We start from the raw sequence: 12,584 nt of genomic DNA on the forward strand, positions 1-12,584 counted from the left end.
TGAGTGTAGATTGGTCGAATAAAGAAGGCAGAAAACGGGCCCGTAGGACAAAATTGTGTTATAATTAAGACTCCAGGACAAACCGGTTGCAAAGACGGTATTACCCTTTATTGCTTTTGAACCTAACTCTTTTGAATGGTATTGCCTTTCTCTTTTGAACCCTTTTTGTTAATTTTAAACCCAACTCTCTTTTGAACCAGTTACAAACTCTTTTGTTTCTTCTTTAGCGAATGAAAGCTCAAAAGCCACCATTTGTAGATTCTTATTGCAACCTCATCTCACCATCCACCTTTGTTAATTTAAGAAATTTGAAAGCCCTAATTTCTAATAATTTGATAATGAGAAATTCGGATCAACATAATAGATAAATTACCATTAAAGGTAAAATTCTAGCTTTTGTGATTTATCTTATTTACATTTTTATTATATGTAAATATGTATGTAATTGGCATGTTGTTATTCAATTTTTACTTTTATTTACAACTAATTTGAGCAATGAATTTACATGCAAGGTAAAACCCTAGTTTTTGTGATTTATCTTATTTATATTTTTATTGTATGTAAACATGTATGTAATTGGCATATTGTTATTCAATTTTTACTTTTATTTACAACTAATTTGAGCAAAGAATTTACATAAATGCATAAAGTTGTTTGTATGTTCTAACACACATGCATAAATTTATTTGCATGTGTGTTGTATTTGCGTGAAATTAGCGAATTAAGTATCACAAAATTTTTAGGGTTATTACATTAAAAAAATTGATTAATTTTCGAGAAGTTTTCAATCATTTGTATCGTATTATTGTTTGTTGGTGTAGATGTATCGTCGAAGGAAGTTGGAACCCAAAGTTTCTAGAGAATAAAATGAATAAGACATATATCCGAGCTTACGATGTTGCTATAATAGTGGAGAAACAACTCACTGTACAGAGTTGAAGTGTGCTCTGAATGATGATTATTGTCATGCACATAGTGCTTTGAATAATGATAACATGTCAAGAGAAGTTATGAACAGGGGCGGACCTAGGAGAGGACTAGACCAGACTTCAGCCCGGGGTCCTTTTGCTAAAAAAAAAATACTATACTACCTAAATATAACCCAGGTGAGAAAATAAAACTTTGTTGTTTCTAGACCATTTCATAACTAGTTAGCTAGGGTCTAACAAACTGATAGATCATATTTACTATGTATTCTCTCATCGTTCTTTTAGCTGGCCGACTTCCACTCACATGGTTTCCACAAGATTACAAGAATACGTAACCAAACTCCCCATAACTTCAATGCAACACAGACCAGATACTGCAAAGGGTTATATTGGGAGAACATATAAGTTAGTTTTACAACGGAAATGCCATCTTTGCTTTTGGCCATGGATTGAACTACACCACATTCAATTATAATAGCATTTCAGTGACTCCTAAGGTTATTTTACTTGAATGACAGTTATCGATGAGATGCAGACAAGTCGGGTCCTTAAATTGCATTACTTGATTTGGTGGAATGTAGGTTTTAGATATGTGAAAATTGTTGTTTGAAAATTGAAATGTTGATATGGTTCGTTGGTTATGAATTTTTGTATGTTATGTGTTAATGTGTCATCGTGTCGAGATGTACTGTTTTTCTTATTTGAATTTGAATTTTGGTGCTTGTTAGAATCGAAATTGTGAAAAAAAATGATTTTGACGCCCGCAAGACCCGTAAAATATTGTTTAAGTAGTTTTACTTTTTAAATAGATTTGTAGTCGAACTTTATTAGATATTTTGATGAATTAGTATATATTTAGCTACTTGTGAATTCTAGTGTTTCAATTGTTTCTTTGGAGTGTGTCTATTATTTTTTTTGTTTAAGACTCTTGATATCGTTGTTTAGCTCAGAGAGAGTTGAAATGCTAGGTCCGCCCCTGGTTATGAATTATGAAACTGATGGTGAGCATGAAAAAGAAGACGATGATGGTGAAGAAAGTGATGACAATCAACAACAAAATGATGACAATAATGCCTGAGCACCAGAACTAATATGTTTGTTGGACACATGCAGTGCATATCATACATGCATAGTGGTGTTTGCATATTTGTTGGACACATACATAATGGTGTATGCATGTATGGTAGTAGTGTTTGCAAATTTGTTACACACATACATAATAATGTGTGCATGTGTGGTATACATATGCATAATAGTGTTTGCATGTGTGTTATGCACATATATACGTACACATGCATAATGATGTTTGCATGTGTATTATACGTACACATGCATAATGGTGTGTGCATGTTGATATTCACATGCAATGCAAATCATACATGTATAGTGGTGTTTGCATGTATATCAGAGAATGTCATAATTGGTATTAATAAAAAAAATAACTTGATGATGTCAGCCCGAAAATGTCTTTATAGCAAAATTATTAATAGGGAGTGACTCTTAAGGACAAAAATGCTGAAAAAGTAACTCTCAAGGACACCTTTTTTATTTTTGTAACTCTCAAGGACCGGGTAGATGAAAGTTCAAGTATACCCTTGATGCGAAATAAAAAACGGATCGGGTAGATGAAATGTCAAGTATACCCCTGACGCAAAATAATTAATGACGGCCCCGGGCGCAATAAAACGCGGTGTATTTATTTAATGAATATTGAAACGACAGCTTTGGGGTGTGATTTAATATGAATATTCAATGTTTATTCTTTGGGTATAACATTCAATGTTCGATCTTTAATGAATATTGATTGGGCTCATAACATTTTTAGTCGCTGGTCTTTGGTATAAACATTGAATGTTTCATAGACATCAATATATTGTATAAAGATACATTCACCTATTTGGATATGAACAATCATTGTTCATACATTTAGAAAGGTATTAACACTCATTGTTCGTAGTAAATGACAAAAAGGGTAAAATTGGAAAATATTTATTTTAAATCCGGCCTATTTGTCCTTGAGGGTTTTTTTCACGAAAGGGTATAACTGATATTTAAAAAATGTAAAATGGCCGGGCCAACTTATTTTGTCTTTGAGGGTTATAAAATTTGAAATCGTGGGTTCGTGAGTTACTAATTGGTAGAATTTGTCCTTGTGAGTTATTCACCAAAAACCGTGTCCTCTAGACTTTATTTTCTCTAAAATTGGGTGTTAGGCCCAATTTCTTAAATTATTAATGATAAATGCTTATGTCACCCGTTTTTGTCTTAAAATCATAATTATTGGTCAACCCAGTCTAAAACTGAAATTATTGGTCAATTTATACGTTTGGGCCTAAATTTAGAAGGAAAGGAGGTGAGGACCACTGAGGCACTGACCTAGTGAGTCCACTCAAAAGTTGAAGTTTTATATTATTGATCCTGCACGTGCATTGGGATTGAAATATTGAATCCTACATGCACCCATCTAAGGTGTCAACCAGCATCTTTCTTTTGTTTTTCTAAGCAATTAAGCGTGCAAACATATCATACTTTGAAGAATCTTTCAATTATAGAGAGCATCCAATGTAATTGAGTAATTGGCCGTATAGAAAAGACACTGCTTTTATAACATGTATGTTTCTGCATATTATTCTGACTTCACAACTTTATAAGTTTAACATTTTCAACTGGGGTACTCATGTTTCACTTTACAAAAGTGCTCAAGTCAAATGTTTTTAGTGTTGCCTCATCGCAGAAAAGGAGTAGAGACTAGAGAGGAACATGGCATGAACCCTAATTCAAACTCATAATTCATCGGAAAAAAAAAATTGTAACTCATATATATATATATATATATATATATATATATATATATATATATATATAGGTGTAAGTGAGATAGCTGGAGCACAGTACACAATGCCGCAAAATTGCTTCTCAAAATTGTGATATTTGAACTTTGGCTGGAATGGTTGAGATTATATAATAGGCCGAGTTTTTTTGTGCATAAATTATTTGTAGTGAATGGTCATGAATTTTTATACTGTGGCTGCACTCTACTTCCGGTTTAAGCTTAGGAATACATCCTCTATGCAAGGTCAGTTCATGAACTTGCGCTTCAAATTACTCGGCGCCTGAATCGTGGTACTTGTTGCATTGCCCCAACTCATGTTCGTTATCTGTATTATTGAGTATTGAGTATTGACCCAGTTTATTGGTGCCTTCACAATTCACATAAGGCAGATCGAGATTCTAGTCACCTAGCCGCCTGTATCACTAGTAAATACATATATGATATATCAGTTATTAATTTGGTTGTGGTCTGCCGGTAGGGTTGGGAATGTTACGGGATCAACTCGAATCCGATCCATATCCGAATTCATTTTTATCCGAATAGACCATATCCGAATCTAAATTATCCGACCCGAATATCCGAAAACCCGAACTATTTTAACAAGATTCATATTTTGATGCCTAAAAATAATTTATATCTTACATTTATATATAAAAATCATTAAAATAGTGTATTTTTTTTGTGTTTTTGGTGGATATAGATATCCGAAATCCGACCCAAATCCAAATGGATCCGGATATGGTAAAGAGTTTTGAGTGAGAATCCAACTTGAACCCGCTCCATTTCCTGCCCTATCTGCCGGATGTCTTCCTTATTTGCCTTTAGTAACACTGTCACAGACTCGCAGTGCTTATTAATTCAAAATCACATTCTAACATTTTGTTAGAGTCATTTACAGAAGCTATTAGCCTACTATAGCCTCCTCGATCATCTTAGGACGAAAGTAGTATCTAAAGTTCTAAACACCCCCATAGCTCTATATATAGGTCTATAGCAGAGCCGATCAACGACTTAGGAATGAAACTATGCAAGTAAAGAGGAGACATGCCTACAAAATTCTTACATAGTTACATATATCACTTTATGTTACCATTTGGAGGTTAAACATATTTTGAACTGTTTTTGCTAATTTTGTAAAAATTGACAAAGACCCAGTACAAGAATTAGCATGGAGCTGAGAGACTAGCACGATATACTGTACTGTTAATTTTTCAATATCCGGATTATCCATTTCAATATGGCGTGTTGATAAAATATGATCAATATATGCCGATTTTTCTGCCAACAAAGTTTTTACTGAAATGGCACTAGTGCAGTAGTACGTACTATTGCACAAGGAGATGTAGAAATTGTGTAATGTGGAAAGGGCTGCCATCATAACAACTAGGTCAAATGAGGAATAGCCCAAATTTCTGTTAGCAGCCAAATACTATTTTCTGATCACAAATTTCTGTATCATGCCATATTGTGTTTGCTGCTTTGCTATCAATTTGAAAGGTCAATTCTTGGTTTTGACCAAAAATTTTCTATTATTTGAGAGGGGTCAAGCTCAGCTAGTTTCGTTAGTTAGACTTTGTTGCTTTTTTTTCTCGAAAAATTATATTGGTTAAGGTTATTGACTAGGGACGCAATTTGTTTAATAAAATATGGAGTAACTCTCAAAGACAAACGGACCAAAAAGTTACTCTGAGTACCACTTATTTTTTAAATCACTCACAAATACCGGATAGATAAAATGTCAAATATTCTCTTATTACGAAATAAAAAAAAGGCTCGAGTGGATAAAAAATTAAGTATACTCCTTATGCGAAATAATAAACGGTCCAGCCCAATCGAAACTACGGAGTGTATATAGTATGAACAATCATTGTTCATACCCATGATGATCAGTAAGAACACCTATTGGAATATGAACAATGAACATTGATTATTCATACATTCATCAACACTGTATATCACTGTTCATACATCACCACTGTTCATACAAACATGAATATTGATTGTTCGTATCTATTTAGGGTATGAACAATCATTATTCATACCTCAAGGTATGAATAACTATGAACAATCATTGTTCGTATGAACAATCATACCTATTAATGCCTCAACATAATGTATAATTAGTAAAAACACCTACTGGAATACGTCATTGTTCATATATATTTGGAATATGAACAATCATTGTTCAAACATCAATATAGTGTATAAGTATATTTAGATATACAATCACCAAATTTCACTATTTTATAAATATAACACAAAAAAGTGAAATTGGTATTTAAAAAAAATATATATATATATATATATATATATATATATATATATATATATATATATATACATGCTTTATATCTAACACGGAACGGAGGGGTAAAACTTGCATTTAAAATAAAATAAAAGGGTTACTAAAATTGAAATCATGGATTAATTTTAATTAATAATGGAATTTGTCCTCGTGAGTTACTTAAAAAAAACATCATCTCTAGAGTTGTTTTGGGCCGAAATTGGTCATGCAGACTATTTTCTTGTTAATAAAAAACAAAAACAGAAAAATCCCCTCAATTACCTTGAATTTGAAGATTGAACTTCAATTGACTTTTGTAAATAATATTCCACGTACCATATGTAACTATGTAAGGTCACATTCAAATAGAATTTCAGTTTGATAGTGTTCAACTTTTTCTTTCAATTTGTTTGATCTTTTTTTTACTAGCCCAGTAGGAACTTTGAAGGATTCACTTGAAAGTTATGACTAGTGTGTTTACACTATCAGCTGAATAGGCCTAACAAAAAGACTATCATCACAGGCTCCAAAATTCAACTCTTAATAATCAAAAAGTTGAATCTCTTTTCTACTAGTTACGAATACAACTTAATAGTATTATACTATTATATATATATGTATGTTAACAAACAACTAGCATTAGGTGAAAAACCAAACTCGTAGTAGCTTAATTAATCTGTCACAGTACTGTTCTTATTCCATATTAAATCACGTACAGCTAAAGAATGTAATTAATTAAGAATACGAGAAGGGAAGTAGTTATACAACAATTCTTTAAAACAAAAATAGAAAGCTTCTGAAAGATGTGGCTCCGTTTGAAAGAATATATGAAATTAAGGGAGTGTAGAAATACTTGAGGATCAAGTATTGTCCATAAGATATTAGAAAGAGATGCTAAAGAAGCTAACCTTGCCATGGTTTTTGGTTTTGATTCTGCTGCTCATAAGGCACTGCAGAGCCTATGCGCTGGTCTAGTCCAGCTATGTTTAGAAAATCTCTACGAGGAAATGCTCTAAGACCCAAGAAGTCTCTAGTTAATCCATCATTCCCACCACCACCAATTTCACCATTTCTGCAAGGTAGCTTTGTTGTCCTTTCCGTTGTTTTTGGATTCTGAGTAGGGTTTCTCTCGCTTTTTGTGTCCAACATACCTCCAAAAGCCTCTTCAAATGAAGAACCATCAAACCCACTGTCAGAAGTGAGACAACTCATTTCTTGAAGTAGTGAAGCCCTTGGTGAAGTTGATGCACCAGTGAGGTGGCCCATGAGACCTGAAGGAATAGTACTAGTTTTATTCCCAAAAGCAGTCAAGGTATGCATCAGCCCACTTTCCAACTCTTCGTGTGAAGACAAACCCAAGCCAAAACCACATGCTGTAGCCGCAGTAGGGTTACCAGTATTTGCAGACATGTGACTATTTTGAGGTCTGATCAGCGTGCCAGTCGATGAATGGCTCATGGTTGAACCCATTTGAGCTGCTTTTTGAAGTAATGCAGTGGCTGACATATGTGGATATGATGATGGATTGTAAGGGGGAAAAGAGGGAGTTGGATTTAAGTTGGAGTTTTCATGAGTTGATGAGGTTTGTTGGTTTTGTGAGAATTCATGTTCAAACCTTTGAAAGATTGTTTGAGAGAGATCTATATGAGGTGGGCCTGGACCACCACCTAGTGTAGGTGCAGAAGCTAACCACTGTGGTACTTCTGGTCTCTCATTTTGAGGTTGCTGTTGCTCTCTTTTAATTTGAACTCCTTGAAAGTCATGTATGCTGAACTGGGCTTGTAGGTTCATGTGTGGTGCTGAGTTTCCAGACTGAGTAGAGATGAGTGGGTTCACAGTGACTGCTCTTGCACTCTCTTCTGCTAAAGCATCACAAAAAGCTCTGTGAGTGATGAAACTATCCCTCCTGCAACCCGAACAAGACAAAGTTAAAATGTCACAATGAGTTAAATCAATAATGCTAAAGCATTCTGTCTCTTGTAATTGTTTTATCTTTTTTTCCCCATATGGACAAAAGACAGCATATAATATCAATAGATGTTACTGTAACTAGTCATCTATATCTATATAATTGTGCAGCTTGATGGGATTTTTTGTATACAATTACAAACATGTATATTGTGCAGCATGAATATTGTTGCGCCTGTTTAATTAACCTTTTTATTTCTCTGGTTTCTAACTCTATATATGTTTAGCCTGTCTTGAATGTTGTTACCTTGAGAAAAGGGTTCCACAGTCACATTTGTACTCTCTAGTGCCACAAGTTTTAGAGTGAGCTTTCCAATCTGATTGAACTGCATATTTTTTGGAGCACTTGTCACACTTCCACTTCTTCTCTCCATGTTTTCTGAAAAAGTGCTTCTTGATCCCTGTAAGGTCTCCAAGTGCTCTTGATGGATCATGGTGCACACAACTTGGCTCTGGGCAGACATACACTCTCTTTCTGATCTCTTTACTTGTTCTTTGCTTTAACTTCCACGGCAAGTTATGTCCTCTCCTATGAAGCTGAAGGTTCTGATCTCTTTGAAACCCTTTGTTACAGATCTCACACAAAAACCTATTTGTAGCCATAAGAGTTTTTGGAGACAAAGCTATCACTTCTGCAGTCGGGTCTGAATCAAATTCCAAAAAAAAAAAAAAACAGTTCAACAACAGCACAAAAAAGAAAGAAAGGAAAAGCAATATATGAATACCATTGAAAGCAAAATAACAAAAAAGACCATTAGTTGTTAATCTGATACCTGGGTTTCCAGGAAGGTTTCTCTTCCTCTTAACTACTGATGTCTGAGTTTGATGTGGTGAAGCCAAGGGTTGCTGGCGACACATAGTGCCAGCATCAGCTCTACTGCCTGATGAAGCAAGTGGTTCATCAGATGTACAAGTCAAATTAGAAGACATGTTTTCATCCATGACTGAGTGTGGCTGGATTAACAAGTTATTCAACATCATGAATACGGGTACTACTATAGGGTTTGGTGGGAGATGATAGGAATTCTATAGTTTGCTCAGACTCACACAGATCTTATATATATATACATCAAAGAGCTCTACAGTTGCAAGGATCTAATATAAAGACAACACCATTTTACAGAAAGACAAAAAGGACTAAGAAAAAGCACCACCAGAGTAGCAGTTTGTCTCAAACCATTATCATGAAATTTAAAAGAAGGGAAAGAATAACAAAACAAACAGCGCAAAACCCTTCATGCATCAACCACTTTCCTCCATGTTAACTGTCAACGAATCCTTTCTTGCTAATTAAAGCCATGAAAACTGGGCAAAAACACACTAAACGAAAAACTCAAGCTGACCAAAGTACTAAAAGCTCCAAAAAATTGATGAAAGAAAGAGATCTAAGTAAGAAAAACCAAAAAAAGGGAGGCAAGAAAAAAGGACAAATGAAAATAAAAAGGAAAGGTATGGAGAGGAAGGGAGATGTGGATCACTTATTCAATAGCATATACCCATGACCCAACAGGGCATACACTGACAGTGCACTTTCTGTCTTTTCCTTTGTTCTCTTCCCAAAACCATATAAAACACTTCAATTCTCTATTTGCTTTTTCAATATAATTGGTTTTTTAATGATTTACTAATCTCTCTCACCTCCTTTCCCTTCTCTTATAAAGTAGAAGTAAAGCAACCAAGTGAAAAGATAATATGAGTTGCACACACACATACACGGATAAAATTATAAGCTGTTGGATTTTCTTGTTTTACACTAGCATATAGTAGAGTTAAAACTTAAAAGGCAACTTCTTACAGCTTTTTGTATTTAACCAAACATGATTGGATCATTGATTGAATTCTGGCAAAGATTCTCCTATTAAATGAGCAATGAATCCAGGAATACATGCTCAAGAAACCAGTTCTCTATGTAACTTTATTTTTTTAAACATATATCGATACTTAATAATCTAAATAGTATCTCGATCACAGGCCAATAGAGTTTTATATGATAATATCCTTTTTCAAAAACCAGATCGCCTAGACCTTAGTGGATCTGTACTCAAACTTGATCTATTACTTTACAAAAATGATGTTTCATATGAACAATCTGCTTGGTGGTGTTACATCACTTTAACGAGTTATAATTACCTTCATCAACTTCTTAACATGCTTAAACATCAATCAGTGATAAATTAGCACCATATTTTCCTTATCTTACTATGAGTCTATGACACGCGTATAGTAACTTCGGCTGATTAAAAGTAGGGTAAATCTAGGTGTGCAGGAGAGAGAAAGTGAGGATGAATCTGGGCCACTCACACACAGAAGTGAAGGTGTATTTCAATAAAGAAGTACTGATCCAAAGGCCCTCATTCCTGCGTATCCATACATCATGTGCACGAAGACATGCTCTTAAAAGTATAGTTTTTTCTTTTCTAAAATGAGATCGATGGGACCCATTCTCCTATGGACTCTGGGGTGAAACCGACTAGAGGAGAATGAAGTCCCTCTAGATTTGTTTTAGTTGTGCCACGAAGATATTTATTATTTTTATATACTAAAGCAGAAAATTCTAAAAGAGATTTTTTTTTCCTCTTATGTAACACTTTAATATGAGAGATAGCATTTTCTCTTTTCTACGTGCCACTCTAATATGAAAGATAGTATTTTTTTAAAACCTGCAATCCCATATAGAATTTCTTTTGAGAATTTGAGTATATTTCTAATTCTTATATTTAGAGAGTTTGAGTGTATTTCTAATTCTTATATTTAGAGAATTTAAATGTATTTCCAATTCTTATATATTTGATCAAATAATAAAATTACTAAAAAATAGCTGAGTTGTAGAATGTATTTCATATTACGAATCAAACATTTTTAGTGTTTCAATTTTTATATATATTTGATCAAATAAAAAAAAAATGCTAAAAAATAAGTGATTTGTAGAAGCTAATTCCTTATTACAAATCATAGACTTTTAGTGTGTCTATGATAAAGCACCGACTTATTTCGAATATATCCTTAACGCGATCTAAAAAATAATACATATTCTTCAGTTAATAACTTATTATAGGTTGTAAAATCAGCTTTCGACGATTCCCCACATTCTCTAAGGATTATGTGATATATACCGAATTAGAATACTCAAAATATTATTCGCATAACCCTTTCATATACCTGGAATTTGCATTTGTTGTTGGTTATTAACTTCTTAAGAAGTAGACCAATATACTTCCCGAGTAAGTGTCCGAATACCCATCACGCACTCTCACATTTTTAAGATATGCACTTTTCTTCATTTTCGATTTTCTTTCTTTGATCTCATTCTGATTTTCAAATACATGCAGAGGCTACAATATGATAATACACATTGAAAGTCTAGACCTGTAAAAAGAACACCGCTTATTATAAAAGGGTGCTTTTATTTACACATCTGATTTATATTTTTTTGTATGGTATTGTTTCTTTAGACAATCTAATGATATATCTAATAATCATCCAAACACAACCTCTAACATACATACACTCGAACACCCGATTCAAAAAATGTCAAAATTAACACGAGATCAAATGCCAAGATGCAAACTCTCCCAAGTTCTTTCTTATTAATGTAGAGAACTGTGTTTCTATCGATTTAAAAACACTATGAAAGGATTGAACGATCACCGATAATTATATTTGGAAGACATATAGATGTAATGTATGGTTATGCATGTGATGTTGTTTTTCTATTCAATGTATATAGATCAATAGAGTACGTTTACATGTGAATCCATAGAGTTTTTTCCATCACAATAAGAGCTAATTATAACAATCTAGATTTTGTATTCGGATATCATCGGAAAACACAAATGAACTCAAAAGCAAAATTGTATTTGACACTAGGGACAGTTTCTTTTATGGCCCAAATGGTAAGCAAAACCTTAAGTATATGTACTTAACTAATTTTATTTATAAACAATACACTGGCTTTCTTTGAACTGAATATATACAACCTTCTTACATTTCATTTCAGCTCCTGGAACATAAATTAGAACTGACTCTTATAACAAATACAAGATACGGTGAGTGAAATCACTTCATTCAGGAGTGAGGATTAAATTAACTAATCGAGGCGGATACCTTTGGTTTCCCAAGTTTTGTTTTTTTTCCCCCGAGTACAGAAATATAGGATAGTGCTAAAAATAAATTTTCAAAATTTGTGCTCATTCTGAGTGCAGAAAAATGTGATAGTGCTAAAAGATATGGGTCATGATGCTTATAGAATGTCCATATATTAGAGTAGGATCCTGCCAAGTATGTTTCACCCCTCTAACTTCATAAATAGGTGTGGATGCTTATAGAATGTCCATATCATTATGGAGTAGGATCTTGCCAAGTTGTATAATAATATGATGTCTTATATGAGCTACTCTTGGTATTACATAAGAAAGCTATTATTGATTTTGCATTGTAATGAGCATTTCAAAGCAATGGGATGGAACTACAATTGAACTTGCAATAACTCAACAACCTTTATTCGATACGCAACAAATTTTGGTTGCAAAGAGAGCCACCTAAATATTTTTTGGTTGTAGGAATTTAAATA

General features: G+C 33.5%; 1 protein-coding gene across 1 annotated transcript; it reads right to left on the reverse strand.

Annotated features, from left to right (window-relative positions):
* Positions 1–6,685: 6,685 nt before the first annotated feature.
* Positions 6,686–9,467, reverse strand: LOC147507085 (protein indeterminate-domain 7-like). Its single transcript, XM_086599799.1, has 3 exons — positions 8,788–9,467; positions 8,262–8,658; positions 6,686–7,952 (listed from the first exon to the last, which is right to left on the reverse strand). Exons 1-3 carry the CDS (start codon positions 8,993–8,995, stop codon positions 6,950–6,952), a joined length of 1,608 nt encoding a protein of 535 aa, XP_086455925.1. The 5' UTR covers positions 8,996–9,467; the 3' UTR covers positions 6,686–6,949.
* Between the last annotated feature and the right edge of the window lie 3,117 nt (positions 9,468–12,584).

The sequence above is a fragment of the Coptis chinensis genome, chromosome 3, assembly GCF_015680905.1.
Source record: "Coptis chinensis isolate HL-2020 chromosome 3, ASM1568090v1, whole genome shotgun sequence".
In the NCBI taxonomy this organism is placed as follows: Eukaryota; Viridiplantae; Streptophyta; class Magnoliopsida; order Ranunculales; family Ranunculaceae; genus Coptis; species Coptis chinensis.

Excerpts from the sequence above, each read along its gene's own strand:
- LOC147507085 (XM_086599799.1), bottom strand. The coding sequence starts at position 8,995 with ATGATGTTGAATAACTTGTTAATCCAGCCACACTCAGTCATGGATGAA. Across the intron at positions 8,659-8,787 it reads AAACCTTCCTGGAAACCCAG|ACCCGACTGCAGAAGTGATA; the intron begins GTATCAGATTAA and ends AATTTGATTCAG. Across the intron at positions 7,953-8,261 it reads TGTGGAACCCTTTTCTCAAG|GAGGGATAGTTTCATCACTC; the intron begins GTAACAACATTC and ends TTCGGGTTGCAG.